The 24,233-nt window shown below is 45.2% G+C and overlaps 1 protein-coding gene across 1 annotated transcript in view; it reads right to left on the bottom strand.

The window, feature by feature from the left end:
- MPHOSPH8 (M-phase phosphoprotein 8) overlaps positions 1-24,233 on the bottom strand; it is a 303,929-nt gene that overhangs the window by 142,224 nt on the left and 137,472 nt on the right. Inside the window, exon 5 of the mRNA XM_078657070.1 lies at positions 8,389-8,488. Coding sequence (XP_078513196.1) covers positions 8,389-8,488 — 100 coding nt within the window. The remainder of the gene's footprint in view (positions 1-8,388; positions 8,489-24,233) is intronic.

Raw genomic sequence — 24,233 nt, 5'->3', positions numbered from 1 at the left:
TCGATAATTTCTGACGATGCTTAGTGGTAAAAAATTGGTTGGTAAGCATCGTTAGCGATAAATATCGCTTAACTTTGGTAATATGCCCCAACGTCTGTTAACGTTCGATTCGAAGGAAATGAGGAAGTGTTGAAAAACATTGTCTGCGCCATCTTGCCTTTTTTGAAATGCCACACTTTTGTCGTGCACGGCAGCCATTTTAGATGTCTTGACCAGACCCACTCTCTGCACGCTGTCGATTCGTAGCATGGCTCCTCACCCTCGTAAGCATCTCCCCCAGGCACTGGTCACCACCGCTCTCTGTCTTATGCATGGGCAATAAACCTTCCCCCATCTGCGCTGCTCTTCCCTGAGAATCACACTCTGTGCCCGCCCGACACCTCCCTTTCGCCCTATTCACTACCGCACCCTCTGACACTCCTCTTCCTCTGTGTCCGAATGTCCAGGCCGGTCCTAGGCTATCAGCTAGCCCTGCAGATGTAGTTTATGGCCCCAGCTGTAAAGAATCACCCCTCTTCAAAGGAGTTATAGTAGATCAAGGCCCACACCCGATGTGATCCGTCACAGCACACGCGTTCCTACTATCTGAAAACCATCCTGTATTGTGATTGGGGAGGGGACCGAGCCTGAAGCGGAAGATTCCAGGAATGACTCTTTGTACATCAAAGTTTTTACAATTATGTGTCACATTAAAAATATATAGCACTCCAACAAAGTAGTAGGAATATAAAACTTTAATAACATATAAATATATACAACAAAACAAAAACAGTAAAAACATTTAAACAACGAAGAGACCGTGGCAATTTCTTTTTAATTATCCAATAGATTTATTGAAATTGACAGCACCAATAATGAAATATTCTTGTCAGTAGCGGTCTGTTGTGCGAATAGTTCCAAGGCAGCAGAACGCGCTGAAATCTAGATGGCACGAAAGTGATGTCTAGTAAGTTGCCGCCCAGCAAAAAACGGCGTGGGGCGCCGCGGGGGTGAGTGAGTCCAGTAGGCACCACAGCTATTCTTACCGGCATTGTTGAATTACTGCTGGGGACAATGCCTGTGCTGTAGCAGGGTCACAGCAGAAACAAAAAGGATTCTGTTGAAGATGTTGTTGGTTTTCAATTTGAAAACAGTTCTGGTGTCAACTGCTATGCTAATGTAGTGGTTAATGTTTTGTTTTCTCTAGAAAATGTAAAAGAGGGGGAGGCAGTCCAAAGTTCCGTTAAAAGGGCAAAGGAAAGGATCGGTGGTTTGAACTATCAGTCAAAAAGGGGAGGGGGTGCAATAATTTTTCCTACCGGGTCACACTGTGCTTTCACCGGAAGTGAGGTCTGCAGGATTGTAGTAATTCAAAGTGAGGCTGGCGCCAGCATGGGAGCGCCGACGTCCCGCGGATACAGTTTCGTCACTCCACGGGCGATCATGGCAGTCATTCCCCATCGGGGGTCGGAGACTCCCGCGGCTCCTCTAGAATCTTCAAGGTCGTGGAGGACTACGGTGGTGGAGTCAACCAGTGACCGGGCCATTTCTTTATGTTGGGCCCGCTCTTGCCAGGTCGACCGCCATTTTGAGAGTTCGGCAGCTACCGGCGATCGCGGGGTCACATGAGCGGACGGGCTCCACCCTGCCGGGCGAGACGTTGCAGCATGGCCACAGTGGAAGAACCGTTATCTAGGTCGTTCCGAAACTGTGCAGCACTGTAGTTGTTAGGATGCCACCGCCTGGAGCGCTGAGGGTGCAGCTGGGAAGCCTCCACCTGGGGAGGCGGGAGAGGCCTGTTCGCACCGTCTCTCCCTCCCAGTGCACCCCACGGCGTCTCGCTTGAGATTTGTTATGGCCGGACCAGGCGATGAGGACGAGGGGGGGGTCGGAGGCATGTGCAAGACATCCCCCTCCAGTGTTGTCGCAGCCATTATAAAAGAAAGAAGTGTCCCGTCCGTCTTCGGGCCGGGCTTCCGGTGGATGTCGGCCGGACGCCCCTGGCTGTGGCCCCATGAACGGGTTTCTTGGTTTATCGGCTGCAGCCGGATCCCGTCGGCCTCGGCCCCCCGACCGTTGGTGGTCGGACCGGAAGAGCATGTGGCGGGACTACCTGCAACTCTCAAGGGCCACCGCGGCCGGACTGGGAGAGAGAGGGGAGGGTCGAGGAGACATTCCCCCCCCCTGCAACTGTTCAGCGTTGTAAAGGCAATCCCCTGGCCGGGTCCCGCTGGTCTCGGCCTCTCCTCCGGCTACACCCTACGTTAGGATCTCCTGGCCGAGGCGTGGCAGCAGGACCTGCCTTATATGGGCTGCTCCCGGCTGGGCGTAGCCGGAACCCTGCCCCACCTTGGAAGTTTCCAGAGTGGGGGTGGATGTTCTACTGACTTGCATTTTCCCTAGTCTATCGATTTTTTTGGCGTGGCAGGCGGTGGGACAGCGAGGGGTGATTTGGTTTCTCTTACTGTTTTTCTGGTCTCTCACCACTGGCATATTTTAACGTTTTCTTGTTTCTAGGACATTAATAGGTTTTATCATTACGTTATGTTATCGTTTCTTTGTTCGTTGTTTAATAAAAGTTCATGTTCATCAGTGGCCTACTGATTTTCGTTTTCCTATTTTTTTCTTTCCAGGTTGTTTCATGGTAAAGTTTCTGTTAACAGGATACAGTGATCACTTCGTTATTATTGCATATGTCCTTTTCACTAGGGGTGCTCTCTGGTCGGGCCAGATGACGTATCTCTAGTAAATGGTCCGGGTGAAAAAGGTGCATCAATCAGTGGGGAGTAGATAGGCATGACAGATTACAACGGGGGAGAACGGTCCGCATTACGTACCCTTTCACTACTTGCAAAGATTTTCCTACGTTTATTTGCAAACAGGGAATACCTCCAAAAAGAACTAATTCCCAAACAGTCAATGTTCGGACAATCAATCAATCAATGAGGAATGAAATAGGTACAACGTGTTAAAGGCTTGCGTTACCTACCCTTCACTATCTGCAAAGGGAGATAGAATATTCCTATTCTTCCTCGTTTGCAGGTAGAGAAGATCGTTAAGAGAATTAACTTCGAACAATTCAATGCTCGATTGAAACAATCAACAAGGGGTACTGTGAACACAAATGAACGCCGCTTATATACATACGCATTGCTATTTTCAACAGGTTGTTCCTAATGTTTCTATTTTAGCGAGGTCAAAAGAGATCCCATTAGTGGCCTACTGATTTTGCTCGATTCCTTTTGTTTTTTTACACGATTTTTCGCTATCTGCAAAGACTAAACAGAGTATTGCGACTCTGTGCTTGTTTGTAAATAGAGAATGAACCAAAGAGAACAATCAATCAAATGGAGAGAGAAGCAGGCACGACGGATTACAAAGGGGGAAAGGGCTGCGTTAACTACCCTTCACTATCTGCAAAGAGAGAGTACTCCTAATAGAAATGAGGGGTGGGGGGCAGCAATCAAAGCAGATCAGTGTGCATAAACACGAAAAAAAAAATTCTTACCACGTACTTGACATTCGACAGCTTATGATATTTGCTATTAAAAAACCATTGAAATTCACTGAAAAAACCATAGGTTATAGACCATATATAGTTAGGAATTAGCATTTACAAAACCTTGAAAATTCACTGAAAAAACCATAGGTTATAGACCATATATAGTTAGGAATTAGCATTTAAAAAACCTTATTTTACTCACACAAAACCATTGAAATTCCATATATAGTTAGTTGCACTAACTATATATTGCGCACCCGCAATCCACTGCTGATGATGTCACATATTACATCATTCATGACATGGTCAGTGACATCACTGATGACATCACTGATGACATCTCAAATGACATCACTGATGACATCACTGATGACATCTCATTTGACATCAATGACCACATCACTGATGATATCATTCATGTGACAATACAATGCATCTCCTCACATTTTAATATAACCTCTGTTTCACCCAGTGTTAAAAACAGAGTATAATTTTTGAAACCATTGACACACCAATACTAGTTACTACATACGTACTCACTGATTCCTACGTCTACACACACATTCACTCATTCACCCATACAATCATTCATACATACAATCACTCATGTTTACAACACAATCATATGCACTCATACACCTATACAGACACTCACACTCTGCCACTCATCCATGGAGTTACTCACACACCTAGTCAGTCCTGTAAAGAATCAATCACACTTCCATTTTCTACTCTATACAGTTAAACATAGAGCACCTTACGTTTTCAACCATATACTAACACATACTTACTCTCTTATACAATCATTGATACAAGTACACATTGATCTGTACAGAGTCACACACCTCCCATCCAGCCACACACACACTCAGTCTCCCATGCAAATACTTGGGCAATCAATCAATAACCCATATAGTTACTCATATAGCTACTGATCAACACATGCAGCAGTTTACAGAACAACAGACATAATGATGCACAAATTAAGACAGTTTAGTCACTAACCCATGCACTCAGTGAGACACATTTAATCACTCACTCATACATTCAGTCATGCACCTACTAAATCCTTCGTCCAGACACTTATACATCCACTCATTCTTCAATATGTAAGACATATTTTAACTTTACAGAAACATAGTCACTGGATGTTGTCATCAGTGATGTCATCAGTGATGTCATTTGAGATGTCATCAGTGATGTCATCAGTGATGTCACTGACCATGTCATGAATGATGTAATATGTGACATCATCAGCAGTGGATTGCGGGTGCGCAATATATAGTTAGTGCAACTAACTATATATGGAATTTCAATGGTTTTGTGTGAGTAAAATAAGGTTTTGTAAATGCTAATTCCTAACTATATATGGTCTATAACCTATGGTTTTTTCAGTGAATTTTCAAGGTTTTGTAAATGCTAATTCCTAACTATATATGGTCTATAACCTATGGTTTTTTCAGTGAATATATATATATATAGATATATATATATCTATATATATAGATATATATATATAGATATATAGATATATATATCTATATATATATCTATATATATATATATATATATAGATCTATATATATAGATCTATATATATATATAGATCTATATATATATATATATATATATATATATATATATATATATATATATATATATATATATAGATCTATATATATATAGATACCCAAGAGGTTGCAGTAAGGTCAGCTTGCATCCATAACGCTGGTGGTGCACGTAAATGTGCTACCACTAGCGTGAACAAAATCCACCACTGACTTTCCCATTCAGAGAAAGAAATGGCACTCTGGGATGGAAGAATATCACCACAGTTTATTCCATCAAAACAATCCGGATAAGACTTTGACACCTAAAGAGCGCCATTTTCAACACACTATGTATACTTTTTTCATTCAGACATAAACAAAATACTATTCAGTTCACTGCATGCAACTCTATAACAATTATCGAACAATCTGGGTTAAACCCCAATTACATATGGAGCTGAAATAGCTAGATACTGCCATACGCATCACTTTTCATGTATATGTTGTCATTACTTTCAGCAGTTCAAGCATAACTTTCATAAACTCTCTTCATTTGATGTAAGCACATTTAGCCACAACAGTATATGCACACTGATAAAGCAGTTCTTTATAGTCCGCTAAAATTCAAGGTAAGGACAAGGAAGTCGGAATCTCAACAGTGATGGACATTACTATGATGGTAGATTCCTCCATAGCTTCCAATTCCTTAGGATACAAAGACATCCAATTCACACCTTCACAATACAGAGCCAAAGAGTATTAATTGTAATACTTGATTTTAAACTCTATATCTGACAGTTATTAGTGTGGAAACAAAAGAGAGGTCAAAGATTGATCCATCTGCTTACGATATAATAATGTGTAAGAAATTTACCCAATGGCAATGTACCCTGCACCCCTGAAGACTAGTACAAGTCTTGATTTCATCATCAAGATGAGACTGCAAGTGGCACACCTGCAAAAGACCGGTCTATTGAAGTGTAAAAGACTGCTCATTGTGTGAATGAAGGTGCACAAGAAACTAGTTAATGAGGAAGCCCAAGTCGTGGCAATCCCATCCAGACCGCGATCATGTTAGCAAGAGTTTCTTTAAGGACTGCACAAAGCAGAACTGAAATAGGGCTAATGGAGAACTTTATAGTCCTGTAACAGGAACCAATTATTGTGGCACCAACGTTACAACACTGCACAATAACTTAAAACATGAAGTTGGAATATACAGTTGAAAGATTAGAAAACGTAAAGCTAAATTCAAACATAAGATTGGTGGTTTGGTCAGCTCAGTGAGATGGAAAAGGCCTGTAGGAATCTAGTAAATATTTTATCAATAGAGAAGTGAATGAAGGTAATAAAGGCCTGTCCATAAAAACACAAAACGGAACTGAGAGTTCCTCTTAGAGATAATACAATTTGTGAGTCTTGTGAATTGCACATCGGTTCATAGAACATGAGGCCATTCGAGAGAGGACAAAATGCGAAAAGTGAGGCTGCCTTTCAAAAACTGACCACAATTGACTTAGCAAATGTTAGCTGCACCACAGTTTAGTAAGGAAAGTGATTGAGGAAACTGAGAAAGGCCCTTATCGGACAGAGGTACCAGTACTTTTTCTTCCCAATGGGGGAGACGGATGGGCATGAATAATAAAATTTAGATATTCACTCAGGTGAAAGCAGCTGAGCTTTGCTGTAGTGTGGTTATTACTCGAATTACTTATTGAAGGAGTTAACTGCATTGCCTCGCTAAGTTTAGCTTCATAAAAGAAATCACATTTTAGGATTTAGAGTTCTATACTTTGAGGGATAACAATCCTCTAACTGCAGTTTCATAATATAGCAAGTGAATAAGTGGTCACTAACCCTATAACAGTTCTATGTAAATGACAATAAAAAGCTTAAAAATGTTACTTTCACAGCATGACTTGGCCAGGCATCCTGAAGAACAACATGCCACCATAACACAGAAAGCTCACAGAAATAATTGCTGAAATAAGTCCATACTTTTGATTTCACCTTTAAATTTAATTTAAGATGAAAAGCATCCTTGTGGTCTTAAGGTAAGAAGTGATTGCAAACTCATACTTTATCTGAGGGAACCAGCTCTTGGACCCGTGGCAAAATCTAAAAGTAGTCTGGGGAGGAGAGGAGAGCCAAGCAAGATGGCCGTCTTTCAGGCTGTGGTCAGGGACATTGGCAAGCAGGCAGCAGTGGAGGTCTATTTCAAAGTCCCACCTGAGGGTGCTTTGCAGCACTAGTGATTGAAAGCAACAAGCATCAGACTTGTATGGAGGCAGGAAAGCTCCTCTAGCTCAATTAAGTATAAGATGGTGAGCGGACAGCTCACCTGGCACCAGCAATGAGAAGGAGCGTGCCGGACACCGTACACAATTGAAAGTTAAGTGGGAGCTCCAACAGAGGTATCGAGTCAGCGGCCAGATTGATGGAATCCTGATCTGTCAGGCTCCAGGGATGTGGATCAAGTATCCAGTAAGGGATCAGTTGTGAAAAACAAACCTAAATACCTTACCTGCAATACAAGAGTAAACAATGATTAACTCTTGTAAAAAATGCTTTCATAAACTGAGCAAATATGACATCTTCCAGGTAGAATCTGAAATATCAGAACACCTCAAAGATGTGTAACAAATAAAGAGTACTTTATGCCACTCATGAAACAAAAATGAGGTGTTGGGAGGACCTCTACAAAAACAAATTCTGAGCGGAGGATGGTCCACTGAGCACTACATTCAAAGAAAGCTAATCCTGCAAGTAAAGAATGCCAACGGTGAAGATGGAAGGTGACTGCGACTATTACAGTCTTCTGGTGCAAATGGGGAACCCGGGAATCGTACTGTAAAAGCTTTCATTCTTATAGGAAATCCGAAGGAAAAGTGTGCATCGAACTTTGAGAAGGACAGGGCATGACCCAACATGGTATCTGTTAAATGGAAAATAGCTGACAATACCCAGAACCTAGCATCTGAATGATTCGGTGCAATTAATCTAGTAATCCACATCTGTTGTATCCTGTATCTTGGGTGGGAAGCCCCACTGATTTCGGTGAGATCCAATTAAAAAACATCAAAGGTAAGTCCAAAACCTAAAGATAGAGTTTCTGCTACAACAGAGATTGGTACTCTCTTAAACTACAATTAGAAACAATGTCCAACATTTACATGGAGTAGGTAGAGCACAGTCAAAGAGCACAGACAAGTGAAGGGTAATTTACTCTGCCAATGGAGGTTATCAAAATATATACAAGAAAACGTGTTAAAACTTAGAACTTAAAATTTCAGACAATCTAGCTTGACCACAAAGTATTTTATTGCTTTTCATGTTCCAAATTGTTTGTAAACTTACTTTTGATTGCTTTGTGCTCTTTCCTTACATCTTTTTCTAGGTCATGTCTTTTCCTGGGTTTCTCTTTGATTGGTTCGATTTTCTTCGATTCCTTATCATGCTATGGAACAGAAAAATAGTCATGTTAAGATCAGCTTTTATGCAGTCTCCCAAAAAGAAAAAAAATAACGCACTATTTCGATAGTGATTCTACAAAGTTATGCTTACAAAACTTTCAATAGAAGAATACAAATTAGAACGATATGGAATTCTACTTTGTTACAGATTTTTGGCCAAAAATCTGCTTTTAAAGATTAAGGGCCCCATTAACAATGATTGTGCTGTCACTTAATCTCAGAATACTTCTGGAGTACTCCCGAATTCCAGGAGTAAGCCAAGAGGCCTTCTGATTTACTCTTGAAATTCAGTACTACAAGAGTAAATCACACCTATTCACAGCAAAACCGGTGTGAATCAGGCCCTACATTTTCTTCACAAGTCTTGTCATTTATGCATCACAAATTAAGTACATTCTGTTTTGATCGGCTCTGCACTGCAGCTCCAAAATTGTGCATCAGTCTTATGGTAAAAGTTGTAAGGGATGTGGTTTCAGCAGAGTGTATATCTGAACAGCTAGAAAGATTGAGCTTGGTTAGCCAGAGACAGCGAGAGCTGGAGGTAGAGGTAGATGGATAGCAAGAGAGAGAGAGGTAGCAAGACAGAGCTAGCAAGAGAAATCGGGGGACATAGACATCGGAATATAGAGAGAGATACATAGAGAAGGCTATAGAGAGATACAGAGCGAGACAGAGGATGGAGATAAATAGAGAAAGTGAGCCAAAGACATTAGAGAAGACAGAAACAGAGAGATAACAAGCATTTACAATGCAATGGTTTCGCCTTTGGAAAAGTTAGAGCTATTGGCATTGTAAATGACAAAATTTGTATTTATGTGTTGGTTTTGAAAACAGATAAATAAATGGCATTGTCATTTACATTGCCATTAGCTTAATCTCTCGCAAATGTGAGACCTATTGTACCCTACGGACGAGCTCAGCAGACAGCAATTACTACCACACACACACACCCAGAGCCAGCCACACACACACCCAGAGCCAGCCACACACACCCAGAGCCAGCCACACACACCCAGAGCCACACACACACACACACACCCAGAGCCACACACACACCCAGAGCCACACACACACACACACACACACACACCCCCCCCCCGAGCCACACACACACCCAGAGCCACACACACACCCAGAGCCATACACACACCCACCCAGAGCCACACACACCCACCCAGAGCCACACACACACGCAGGGGGCAGGGAAGCAAGCACAGCGAGGGGGCAGGGAAGCAAGCACAGCGAGGGGGCAGGGAAGCAAGCACAGCGAGGGAGCAGGGAAGCAAGCACAGCGAGGGGGCAGGGAAGCAAGCACAGCGAGGGGGCAGGGAAGCAAGCACAGCGAGGGGGCAGGGAAGCAAGCACAGCGAGGGGGCAGGGAAGCAAGCACAGCGAGGGGGCAGGGAAGCAAGCACAGCGAGGGGGCAGGGAAGCAAGCACAGCGAGGGGGTAGGGAAGCAAGCACAGCGAGGGGGCAGGGAAGCAAGCACAGCGAGGGGGCAGGGAAGCAAGCACAGCGAGGGGGCAGGGAAGCAAGCACAGCGAGGGGGCAGGGAAGCAAGCACAGCGAGGGGGCAGGGAAGCAAGCACAGCGAGGGGGCAGGGAAGCAAGCACAGCGAGGGGGCAGGGAAGCAAGCACAGCAAGGGGGCAGGGAAGCAAGCACAGCAAGGGGGCAGGGAAGCAAGCACAGCAAGGGGGCAGGGAAGCAAGCACAGCAAGGGGGCAGGGAAGAAAGCACAGCAAGGGGGCAGGGAAGCAAGCACAGCAAGGGTGCAGGGAAGCAAGCACAGCCAGGTGGCAGGGAAGCAAGCACAGCCAGGTGGCAGGGAAGCAAGCACAGCCAGGTGGCAGGGAAGCAAGCACAGCCAGGTGGCAGGGAAGCAAGCACAGCCAGGTGGCAGGGAAGCAAGCACAGCCAGGTTGCAGGGGAGCAAGCACAGCCAGGGGAAGGGGAACCAGGGGGCGGGGGAGCAAGCACAGCCAGGGGTCGGGGAGCAAGCACAGCCAGGGGTCGGGGAAGCAAGCACAGCCAGGGGTCGGGGAAGCAAGCACAGCCAGGGGCAGGGAAGCAAGCACAGCCAGGGGGCAGGGAAGCAAGCACAGCCAGGGGGCAGGGAAGCAAGCACAGCCAGGGGGCAGGGAAGCAAGCACAGCCAGGGGGCAGGGAAGCAAGCACAGCCAGGGGGCAGGGAAGCAAGCACAGCCAGGGGGCAGGGAAGCAAGCACAGCCAGGGGGCAGGGAAGCAAGCACAGCCAGGGGGCAGGGAAGCAAGCATAGCCATGTTTCCAGTGCTTGGCTATTCTGAACAAACCATTGGTATCCGGCCTGCCACTCAAACGAAAACAACTCCCAGAATACCTTAAATAGCTTAATGAAACCTCAGAAGTAGAAACATTATGACCTGACTACACGAGAAAGGCTGCAATTGTAACTGCGAGGGACAAATACCACCTGAACCACACAGCGCGGATCCCCTACAAAACGACAAAGTTAAATTGCCCCTGTCCAACTACCTTGCCAAGTAGCGATATTTGCTTAAAATGTTGAAAGTGACTTTGCATGTCAGTGTATTGCTAAATATCTAAATATAAAAACATACAAGCACACAGATGTAAGCACATAGACTCTGGGCAATAGCTCGCTTAATCTTCGTGATGGCGCCTTGACAGCGCAACAGACCTCCATGGCTACTACTTACACACAGGTACTACTCACAGGACACGTGGTCCCAGTACCTGTGCCTCACAGCGCAACAGCACATACACGGCGACTACTTACTCACGGGCACTACTCACAGGACACGTGGTCCCAGTACCTGTAGCTCACAGCACGGGCGCTCTCAGCTCTTACTCACGGTGCGTGCATTTGCACAACCACTGCAGAGAGCCGACAGCACCGGCCACAGTACGCGCTGCACCCACACAGACACTTCTTACAGCCCCGACACTGGCCTCAGCACGCAAGCACAGCTGCCGCTCCCAGCTAAAAAGTGCAGATACTCAGTACAGGTCCATTTAAAGCATTGGTTGTAGTCTTAGTTAAGTTTAATTGAATTGTACGAACACACCTGAACTGCTGCATAAGTAAACTGAAAACTTGGTAGGTATGAAAGCGGAGTTGAGCAAGAGTTAAAAAAAAAAGTCCCCTATGTCATATGCCCTATTCAGACTGCCCGGGCTTTATGTTGGTATTTTACAGCGCTCAAAATACAAGTCCCAGAATGCAAAATACTGATAACTTAAAGAACAGCGCAGTCGCTGACGGGGTCACACACGTCAATGGAGTGCATGCACGCATCATATATTCAAAAATAGTAAGTCAGTCAGTAAGTCAGAACAATGTATTCTAATTACACTTCTTCTAATAAAGGCGCATGCCGTAAATTAACACGGAACCTTTAGCCACTGCAACATTAACATCTAAATATTTTTTTTAAATCACACAGACCAAAATATGGCATTAAGCATTTGCACTTAATTTCCTTATTATGCCAAAGACTGCGCCGAGGCTGCCACCATGCTTCGAGCAGTAGTCTGTCTACTCACCTGCCGGCCGCTCCCTCCCCTGCTGCGGCTGTACAGCGGTACTCCGCAACTAGCCGTCAAGCATATCAGCGACAGCCCGACGGCTCCGCTTTCCTCCATTCTATCAATGGGTTCTCCTGCAAAACCTCGCTGCCATCTTGCAAACGCAGAGCTTGCCGGGAAGGGCGGGACGCCGTGTCTAAGCAACGCAGAGCAGCCAGCCGGGAGCGGCTCTGGGGCTGTTGGAACTCGAAGACAAATCCTCGAGACCGACCTCAAAATGAATTAAAACGTAACCAACTCCCACTCAGCCAGCCAGCTTTGTGCTACTGTACGCACTTAGCAGTATGCGGTATGCTTCCTAGCGTAGAGGTTGAAAATGAGGGTAATTAAGAAATATTTATTTTGTTGAGGAAATTGGACGGGAGGCCGCGTGGGTGGGTAGTAGGTGCGTGAGCTACAAAGGCAAAACGAGACACGCAAAGACGTAAAACAAACAGGGAGACGACATAAGACGGGGTACAGACACGCAAAGACGTTAAACAAACATGGAGACGACATAAGACGGGGTACACGTACAAACAGGGAGACGACATGAGACGGGGTAAACGTACAAAGGGAAAAGAAAATTATAAACAGAATGCTGCTTACCTGATCGCATCCTGGCAACTTAAATCTCGCAGCCCACTCCTGCAAAAGCCACTATGAAATGAACAAAACATGGCGTCCCCAAAAAAACCAAAAAAACATCCGCCCACCGCCGCATGACGTTATAAAAAGGGGCGGAGAGGGAAAAAAAAAATCGCCGGAACGCCCACGAATCGCCTCGCACAATGACGGACGCATCTCTCTTCCAATGGCTAGCCTCCATTTATGGAGCTAGCCAATGGAAGACAGAGGCGGAACAAAGCCACATACTATTCTCAAAAGATTTCGCCTGCGCGAACGCTGCTGCGCAGCGGATTGCCAGGCGAAACCTAAAAAGACAGACCGTGATGGACATACAGAGAATGTGGGATAGAGAAAGATGGGGAGATAAAGATCTGCTGGGATTTGGATGTAGAGGAAAGATGGGTATGGGTACCTGTAATAAATGTTTGTAACGGACAGTCAACCAGACTGCTTGGATCTGCACTAATCTATGGAAAAAAATATTGTCCCGTATTCAATAGGATTTACACAGCCAATTAGTTTTAGAAAATGTTATGCTTTTGCTCTTTGGATTAAAGTATAATTCATGGATTAATGGATCTAAATATACAGGAGTAAACATTATAAGGTCTGCTGTTTTGTAAAGTAAACAGCTTGGAAACTACTGAATGGATTTAAAGTCACTATATAAATGGTCTAGTTTATAGCTTCATACCAAGTTTCTGTTTATCAGTTGTTTACTGCAGTGGACAGCAAAAAATTCATATGGGACTTTAAATGGGAAATATACTTTAAGCTCACCCTATCACTTTGCACATTCTTTTTTTAATAAATATTTTTATTTTTCTGTCAATACAGGTATACAATACAATTCCAAACACCCGATACACAAGCACCGCTACATTAGCTTCCAAATGCATGTACATGTGGCACATTGATACATAGTTTGGTATTACATATTTCTCAGCTTTCTAGGCTCTCAGCCCCTCCTTTTTACTATCCTGCATTGTCCTGTTGTTCAAGTTGGGGCTCATCTGGCAAATTCTCCTCTAGGAGCCCATAGTATTGCATACATGGGTTTCAGATTTTCCCACTTTTTTGGGACATAATCAGGTTATATATGCGTTTTTCCCCCCTACATTTATAGGTCCATTCCCTTCTCCCATTCATCCAGTGTAGGTAGCTGCACTGCGCCCCACTTGCGTGCCAGGACTCGCTTGGCAACCAATAGGCCCAGATTGGTCAGTATTAACTTTTTTCTGGGGAGGTCTACATCTGTGGATATACCCTACAGCACAAATTTAGCGTCCATAGGTATATTATCCCCCTAATCTCTGTTAATTCTGCCGTTATGAGACCCCAAAATCCCTGTACCTTTTGACATTCCCTGATCGTGTGAATGAACATGCCGGTATCAAGGGTACCCTTGAGACAGTTACAAGTTTCAGCCCTTCCTATTTTGTGTGAGCAAAATCTATCATAATAGATCTTATGCAAGATTTTAAACTGAATGAGGCGGAATCGCGACTTTATAGCTACTTCGCGTGGGTGCATCAATGCAGCCTCCCAGTCTAGGTTGTCCATGGCTCCCAATTCTGATTCCCACCTTGCCTGTAGTTTCGGGAGTGTATCTTGCTTATTATTAATTACAGTTCGAAACGTCCAAGAAACTGCCTTCCCGTTGAATTCCCCCATGAGGAGTCTTCCCTCTAATGGGGCATATTCAGGCAGTGTTCCCATATCTATTTTCTGCCCCCTCCATGCATGTGCCAACTGCATGTATTTGTACTGTTGTGTCTGATGTAGTTCATATTCTTTTTGGAGATGCGAAAAGGTAGCCAGTTCCTTACGATTTAGTACGTCCTTTATTTTGGAGATGCCCAACAAATCCCATCTCTTAAAACCTTTTTATTTTGTTAATTCTCAGTCGACCCCCACCCACCCAGAGTGGGGTCTCCCTTGTGACTGGATTGCTCCTTTTCATATGCCTTTTTCCTCTTTTCCACGGATGTATCACTACCTGTGTGGCTGCTAATACATGTTTTACTCCCTTCCCTCCATAGAGATAGTGAGTGTGAGGACGCGTCTTGAATTGTGTTCGTTCTAATGCGTATGTGGGAGATATACCACCGTTGCATTGGTTTTGTTGCAGAGTGGCAAGCACAACTCTTTGGGTCTAGCCCTCCCAAAAAAATATCCGGAGCGCCTTGTCTATCTTGACGAAGACATCTTCTGGGAATGCAGAATATGTGTTCTGCAGTATGTACGGAAATTTGGGTAGTGTTATCATTTTGTATAGCGCCGCCTTCCCTAGAATTGTCTGGGGAAATGTTTTTGACCTTTCAATGTCTGTGTTAAATTCTGCAATGACTCTATAGAGGTTTTGGTTCAAAGCTTCGAGCTCATTTACTGAGACATATATACCTAGGTATTTTATCCTGTCCCTTTCTATTTTGAGCTGTCCCATGTTCTTCAGCGGTTCGAGGCCTTGGGTTGCTGGATATATGCAGGATTTCTCCCAGTTAATTTTATATCCTGCGTGCTTTCCGTACCATTCTAAAGCGTCCAGAACGTTTGGGAAGGTGACCCTGGGATTGGTAATATAAAGAAGGATATCATCCGCATATAGGTATATGCGTTCATCCGTGGTGCCGTTCTCATCCCCTCGAAAGCCAAACATATCTCCGTGTACCCTGACTATACACACGATGTCCTCTAGCACTAGGGTAAAGAGGAGTGGGGAAAGTGGGCACCCCAGTCTTGTACCACATCCTATTGTGAACTCCCTGGAAGTTGTTCCGTTGACTCTCACACAAGACAATGGCTTTTCATAGAGAATAGTTATCCAGTGTCTGAACTTGGCCAAATCCGAATTTTTTAAGGACCAGTATCAGAAATGGCCAGTGGACTGTGCCAAATGCTTTTTCTGCATCTAATGATAGTATTAAATGTGGGTCAGACCTGGTACTCGCGGTTTCAAGCCAATTATGGAGTTTTCACAGGTTTAGTCTAGTTGACCTTTTCGTCATGAAACCAGATTGATCTCGATGTATAAGGTTTGAGATGACTTGTGAGCCTACTAGTTAGTACAGGAGCTAAGATCTTTTTCTCGGTGTTTAGGAGTGAGATGGGTCAATAGGAGCTGCACCTCTCTGGTGGTCTGCCTTTCTTATATAGTACCACTATTGTGGCTGTCCGGAGGTCTTGTGGGAGAATGCCCACTTTTTGTGTTTCTAAAAACAGTTTCAGGTAGAGCTCTGATGGTAGTCCATTTGGCCCTTGGGCTTTCCCGGGCTTCAGGGAGCTAATGGCTTCTCTGACCTCCGTGAGTGTCAATTTGTCTTCTAGTGTTTGGGCTTCACTTTTCTCCAATATGGGGACATTAATTTCAGCCAGATACTGCTCTATTTGTGCTATGTCTGCCAGGGGGCGTTTCACATAGAAGGCTTTGTAATAATGAGCGAAAGCAGTCGCTATCTCTGTGGGTGTAGTACAGGTCCGACCATCTTTGGATTCTATCTTGCTTCTAGCTCCTTTTTGCTAAGCCATGCGAGCAGCCTACGGCCTTATTGCCGGCATCGTATCGGCTCTGGTGCATGGCTTGAATCCTGTTTTGCGCATCTCTCTGGGTTAGGGCCAAATATTTCTGGCGGAGAACTTATAGCCTCCTTATTAACTTGGGGTCCTCTTCGGCTAGTGCTTGGTTTTCTAATAGAAGAAGTTTTGATTAGATTTCGGCTATCTGTTCTATTTCTCTAGATTTTTTATGCGCTATGATACTTTGGGCTCTGTCTCTGAGGACCATTTTGTAGGCCTCCCAGAGTGTTGTGGTAGACTCCACAGAACCAACGTTTTCTTTAAAATAAAGCTCAGTATCTGTTTTAATTTTCTTAGCAACTTGGGGATCCTTTAATTCCCACGCATTGAGTTTCCACCCATTAGTAGTGCGTTGTCTATTTGTTCTCCCCACTGTGAGCCAGAGGCTGTGGGCGAGTGGTCCGAGAGGCCTCTTGCCAGATACTCTGCTTTCTGAATCTCTGCTACTTCTCCCGCCGGGGCAAAGATATAGTCTAATCTGGAAAAGACTTTATGGGTGCCTGAATAAAAGGAGACTGTCTTTTTATGCTGATGCAGTCTACGCCACAAGTCGGTCAGCGCCACTGTATTTATGAAGCGTTTGAGTAGGATTGGAAACTTTTGGACACAGTGCAGAAGCACTACAGAGCGCAGCACGCTCACAGGAGCTCGGAAAACGAAATTTTAAAAATTGTGGAATTTTATGTTTGTTTAATTGCGAATAGCTGCCGTTTTGCTGGCTTTTAACTACTACCCACTCACCTGCACTATAATCGTTATTCACCGCGTTTGGAGCGGGTCCTTCTCCCCGAAGCAGCACTGCGGCGGCCATCTTGGGTTGGGGGGGGCTGCTCAGAGAAGCTGCACACGGTCTAGTCGTCGCAAGGACGCTAGACCGGTATTTAAACGGGGCAAACTAGGTGGCCTGTGATTGGAAACTTTTGGACACAGTGCAGAAGCACTACAGAGCGCAGCACGCTCACAGGAGCTCGGAAAACGAAATTTTAAAAATTGTGGAATTTTATGTTTGTTTAATTGCGAATAGCTGCCGTTTTGCTGCCGTTTGCTGGCTTTTAACTACTATCCACTCACCTGCACTATAATCGTTATTCACCGCGTTTGGAGCGGGTCCTTCTCCCCGAAGCAGCACTGCGGCGGCCATCTTGGGTTGGGGGGGGCTGCTCAGAGAAGCTGCACACGGTCTAGTCGTCGCAAGAACGCTAGACCGGTATTTAAAACGGGCCATGTTGACGCGCAGCGGGCACGCGCTGCGGGCTCGCCGGAGCACCGCCGGAGTCACGCCAGAGTCCAGCCCGTCTGCGCCCGTCCGCGCACGAACGGGCGCAGGGGCTGGGACGGCTGGGCAACGTCGTACGTACCCCCCCCGAGGAGCTTAAATCCTTGAATAGAGGTGAGTCCATGGTGGACCAGGCGGTTTTAATGCTGCTTAAAAACCATGGTATATCCCGGAACGGTAGGTTTACACCTGCCGTGGGTAAACATCCCACCTTAAAAATAGCTAGTCTTAATACCCGCTCGCTTCATTGCCACCATCTGGAGGTATATAACATGCTTCAGGACAGTGAGATCGATGTCCTGACTCTCTCGGAGACCTGGACGGATGAGAACTCGCTGCCGGACATCATTGCCGCTGTTCCAAGCGGATATGATGTAATGTGGCACAACCGCCCAGGGGGCTCACGGGGGGGCGGGGTAGCTATCCTCTACAGGAAGACCATGACAGTGGAAAAGCTAGTAACAGAGACGATTGACCTAGCCGATTTGATCGGGGTAAAGGTCACTGTACACAATGTGTGTTGGGTGATTTTGTCTGTCTATCGCTCGCCCAAGGCAACCCCAACCTTCTTTGACCTATTTTGTCCTATTATATCTGACTTTAGGTCAAGATATACAAAAATCCTGGTAACAGGGGATTTTAATTTACACTGGGACAAGCCCAACTGGGACTCACCCACGCGTCAGTTAGACACTTTAATGTCTGCACTGGGTTTTAAACAGGTGGTGGGTGTTCCAACGCATGTGAAAGGCCACACTCTCGACCTCATGTGGACTACAGATGCTGCCCTAATATTCAGGGAGGCAGCGCCCTGTGTTTGGTCGGATCACTATTTGATCTCGTGTGAGGTCCCCCTTAACAGTGGGGTTGTTTGCAGCCGACATGGGTCTAGAAAATCGCGGAAATGGGCTGAAGTCAACCTGTTGTCTTTGACCAAGGCTCATCTGGCACCTCCCCAGGCCTCTGAGTCGGACTGTAACCTGGACCGAGAATACTCCGATTTAACGAGATGTATGACTCGGGCGATCGATCAGATAGCGCCAGTGAGAACACAGCAAGTAAAGGGATCAGGGAAAGCTCCCTGGTTTACACCACTCTTAAGGGAAACCAAAACAAAGCTAAGGAGACTAGAAAGGTTGTGGAGGAAATCTAAGCAGGACGTAGATAGGAATATCTATAAGGCCTCCCTCCACCAATATAAAAAACTTATGATCCAAGCTAAAGCGGACTACCTTGAGTCGCGCCTAAGCAAGGCCACTAACATCCAGAAAGAAACCTTTAAAGTATTGGCCGAGCTGAGTAAAAAGCCGGACAATGCTAAGGCCCCTTTTGACTGCAACACCTTCCAGACCTACTTCCTGGAGAAGGTGAAGATCATTGTCCAAGAGATAGAGAGTGTGGCGGCAACAGGGACTGCGATTAGCCTAACATCTAAAAATGCGAGTGACTGCTCTCTTGATGTGTTCCCAGAGATGGATGCACTAATTTTGGAACAGCTGATGGGCAAAATCAAATCTGGCTCCCCAGCTGATCCGTGTCCACCTGAGATATTTCGCATCGCGCGTCCCTTATTAGAGGAGTATATCATCTCTTTCCTCAACAGATCGCTAGACATGGGATATCTGCCGAGTGAACTTAAGGAGGCGCGGGTAAGACCCTTATTGAAAAAATTGGGGTCGGATCCTGCTGTGTTAAAGAACTACAGACCCATTTCCCAGCTCCCCTTTCTCTCAAAAATCCTTGAGCAGCATGTTCTTCAGTCCCTGTCCTGCTATCTGGAATCTCACCATCTACTCCATGATAGACAGGCAGGGTTTCGAGCCCACCACAGCACCGAGTTGGTGATGCTCTCGGTGCTGGACGATCTAAGAGGTAGAGCTGACTGTAAGAAAGCGAGCGCCCTGATATTATTAGATCTATCAGCGGCGTTCGACACTGTCAGCCATGCCTTGCTCTTGGATAGACTGAAGAACTTTGGGATTAAGGGCTTGGCTTTTCAGTGGTTGGAATCCTTCCTTATAGGAAGGACCCAAAAGATACAACTGGGGGATGAAACATCTGAGGTGGAGATCTTGGAGTGTGGGGTACCGCAGGGGTCTGCCCTGTCCCCGCTTCTATTTAACCTATACCTGCAACCACTGATTGCTTCGCTAGCTGCGATGGACTGTAAAGTCTTTAACTACGCTGATGATACGCAGCTGCTGCTAAGTATAAATGACACCACGGATGCGCAACTCCAATCCCAGAACATCTTGAGGCTCACGGTGCAATGGATGACGGATAACCTTTTAAAAGTCAATCCTGACAAAACTGAGATCTTGGTTATCCCATCCATTTCTTCACCTTGGAGTGACCTCTACTGGCCCATGGAGTTGGGCCCTGCCCCAAAACCAAGCCTGGCTGTGAAAAGCTTAGGGATTAAACTGGACGCCGACCTGTCGATGGCTCCTCAGATCTCATCGGTGGTAGGCAGCTGTATTAATATCATTCGGCAACTGCGGAAGCTATCCCCTATCCTCTCAGAGCCCATGATGCGATCAATAGTGGCTGCCACCATCATTTCCAGAATCGATTATGGAAATGCTCTCTATCTTGGCCTACCGAAAACCCTTACCAACAGGCTCCAGGTTTTGATGAACGATGCTGCCCGATTGATCTTTAGACTCCCCAGGAGGTCTAAAGCCACTCCCCTATTAGAAAGCCTACATTGGCTTCCAATTAAAGAGAGAGTGGAATTTAAGAGTCTGTGTACAGCTCATAAGGCAATTTACGGTAAGGCTCCGGCCTATATCAAGGAGCGCCTACAACTGTACTGTCCGGTGAGATCACTTCGGTCCTCGGACTCGCAGCTGTTGACCTGCTCTCGCTACAGGCTAGCGACGAAGGGAGGGAGAGCCTTCTCAGTACTGGTTCCCCAGTTGTGGAACAGTTTGCCTGGAGGGCTGCGCGAGGAAGGAAACCTCCTAAGATTTCGAAAGAGCTTAAAAACGCTATTGTTTAGGAGAAGCCTGAGCATAGCATAACCTAAATGCTGCTCTTTGCTCTGACTTTGTTATGTTGTTGTCCTGTACCATCTTTTCCTGGCGCTTAGAGACCTGCAGGTGATTAGGCGCGGTATAAAATTAAAATAACAAATAACAAATAACAAATAGTGTATCTTTGGGGCGGCTTGTGGGCGCTGTGGTATGATCTAGCTGGGAGTCTATAATGGTGTTGAAGTCTTCCCCTATCAGATGGGCCTGTGAGTTTTCCCAACGTTTGTTTCTGCAATCTCAGGGTGCGTAAACGCTTATCAGGGTGATATTATTTCTGTTCCATATTCCCTTTACCGCCATGTATGTCCCATTTGGGTCCACCCATGTATGTTTGATTCAAAAAGGTGGGGATTTTCTAGTTAGAATTGCCACTCCTCTCGCGCCACTGGAGAAACCTGCATGCGCTAACATCTAGTATGCCCCTCTGCCCAGGAAGCCACATTGTTTTTCCTTCAGATGCATCCCCTGGAAGAATACTATGTCATGCTTTAGCCTCTTAATGTATGCCAATACTAGGCCCCTCCACTTTGCACATTCTTAACCAATCTGCAAAAATTTAGAATGAAACCCGGAACTGAATGGGTAAAGTGGCTGTCTAATTAATAAAATGTTGCCAAAGTTATTAGTATTTCATCAAAGTCTCAGTACACACGCGTGCTCGAACACAGCAGCCCTCTAAGAGTATTGAACCCAATAATGCTGGTTTGGCACTCCCATCTAGACCCTATTAATTGGAAAGGGGGCTTGTTCTTTGACACTGGCTCATCGATGGTGCTGCAAGACTCTGGAAGAAATACCTTGCCATGAAAAGTGCGGCTTAACCAGGGCGTGCTAAACTTTCTGACAATCACCTGGAGGGTGACTGCCTGGTGGAGGGCGCCAGAGACCCCCTGCATTGGTGCGCCATAAGGCAGTACAAATTCCGCAACACATGGCTTTAAGGATTGAAGTGTATTGTCCAGAGGGCAGATACCTACTACTGGTAGTGAGTAATGTTTGGAGACGGTGTTGAGACTGGATGTGCTACAAACTGAGCTACAACTACAGTGCAATATGGGGGAGAAGAAAAACAGAGAAAACTGCTTTAATCTTAGACGCACTGCAAGTAAAATCAACACAACTCAGAACGCACACCTGGAGAACATGCCCAACCGCGCTCCACACCCATTTGGAGAAGATAACGAAGATCGCAACAGTTTGAGGCAGCTTTGGGTAGAGGCTGTTGGGTATAGGCTGTTGGCTACTGAGCAAGGCTTGGAGCTGGCTGAGAACAAGGTAAGAGCATGAAAGCTATATTAACTGAAATGAATGGCCCAGGGGATGTGGTGGCCACAGTCAAGACATGTGCAGTGGATAGCATATGCAAGCTGCATGCCTGCACACAATTCTTGGGTAACCATTGGGGCCGGGGGGTAGGGAGAGGTGGGGGTGGGTCGAGGGACAGCCCTCAGAGGTAGCAAAGGACTCTTTAGTGCATTAGATGGGGAGTCTTTGCTGGGCCTCCTGAAGCTACAGACAGCTGACAAGTACCTACTCTGTTTAAAGCAGGGAGGAAACAATAACGCAGAAGGGGCTGCAGATGGGGCACTGTGATGGTGGTTCTTTGTTCCTTGGAATGGAAGGAAAGGGCCCTGTGCATGGCTATTTGAAAGAAATCGGTAATGTTTGAGGATAACTTCATTATTTGCAGAACAGTCATATTTAAACTATTAAATGAAGCCTTGGATGATTTAGCAACAGCACTGACGAACACTGCAATTATTCTTAGCCTTCGTTTGTTTATTTACCTTTCTGAAGTTACCCATGCTCCTTTTACTTTGTCACAAGGTGGGATGGGATTAGAGGTCTTAACTGGCTCCACCCCACTCTGTGACAAAACTGGAAGCAGTGAGGGAAGGTGGTTGGGAGACCTGCACTCTTGGTGTCACTCACAAACTGATCTCTGTGACTGATTTCAGAGATATGCGTTAACAAGCTCACATCTCAGGATTGCATTAGGAGTGGTACAAAGGAAGACAAAATTGAAAGTAACAGTCCCCAGTAGCGTCACAATCCACCATACAGTCCAATATTTAAAGTAAACAAGGCAGGGACTCTTTATTCATGATAGTCTGTAAATGTTTGAGCTGTGGTAAGTTCAACAGAAAATCCATATTCACACCCTTTAATGACAACTGTCCAGAGGTACTGCAACGTGTTTCTGTTCATGTAGTAAGGATTTTGGGGTGTAGGGGGGGGGGGGGGGGGTTGTGAATGAAACCAAGTATAAGGCATTTTACTGCACATAAAGACTTCTGATGAAGCAAAACTTCTCTATATTTAGTCTTGGTCCCATTGCCTACAGTTGTGCCCTGCAGCAAACTGAGTTATCAATATTTTGCTTCTTGCATAACAAGGAATTAAACAACTTCATTTTGTTTCACCTTCCAACTATGTGGGAAACCTTTGAGGCAAATTAATATTATTAAATACATAGCTACAATAGAATAGAATCCTTTTACTCTATTTCCTTGAAACATGTGCCTATCCTCTCAGCACATATATTCTATTCTTAAATACAAACGGAGTTGGCTCTGTTTTTGACGTTGCGCAAATGTTAAGCTAAATGGCCCATAGTACTGTGCCAATTACATGTATTCACTGCTCTAACAGTGAGAGGAGTTGGCCTAACGGCTAGGGCGCTCGACCTCGGACCTGGGGATCTGGGTTCGAGTATCGGTAACGACGCCAAAAAAAAACCCTCCTGTGATTCTGGGCAAATTACTTAATCTCCCCGTGCCTAAAATGAATGTGTGTCCTCATGTAACGTAACTGGTGCTATGTAAAGCGCTCTGATACCTGATTCAGTTCGGGTCTAGTTTGCGCTATATAAAACTCTGCCAAAAAAACAACAAAAAAAAACACAGCCAGGAATACTGAATGTGCATGCACAGGAAAACGAATACTATAATACTCAGCCAATCATCTGTAGAAACTGCAGTAGCAATTCCAAGCATACCGAGTGTGTATGCAAAGTACAACTAGTCACTGTGTGCATAATAAAACAGTGGAGAGAGAGAGAGAATGAAGGCAAGAGAGAGCACGAAAAGAGACATTGCTCGACACTGGTAACTGGAAAAGGCTCCTTCCATAAGAGAAGGGATGTAAGGCAAAGGCTGTTGTGCAAAGGCTGAAGAGCATGTTTATAATTCTAGGGGGTATCGCAGAAAACTGCAAAGTATGGGGTCTAGCACCCGGGAGGAATGTTAAAAAAAAAAAATCGTATCTACTGTTGTCAAGCTCAAGGAATATTGACTATTCATCAAGAGTAGGTTGCGTGATTGCTATTTTCATCGAAAATCAATAAAAAGTATTATAAAATAAGAGAGTGCAAACGTACAAGCTGTTAAGAAAATCAAACCAAATACTCTTCACCCACACCCCTCATCACTATAACATTTACCACCCCCTAAACATCCTTGAAGCACAGGAATCTCTCATTAGAAATGCCTATATATGGATATAAATTTTTGCACAAAAAAAATGTTAAAGGTTACTTATGGTTCAGTGAATGCAAACCTAAAAAGCAACATAAATGTGGCAGTTATAATATGCAATGCACACTATAACAGTTGGGACAGGAATATCCCCCTGCACAATAAAC

This window comes from Lissotriton helveticus, chromosome 8 (assembly GCF_964261635.1).
Source record: "Lissotriton helveticus chromosome 8, aLisHel1.1, whole genome shotgun sequence".
NCBI classification, from domain to species: domain Eukaryota; kingdom Metazoa; phylum Chordata; class Amphibia; order Caudata; family Salamandridae; genus Lissotriton; species Lissotriton helveticus.
This window is presented reverse-complemented; position numbering and strand designations above follow the sequence as displayed.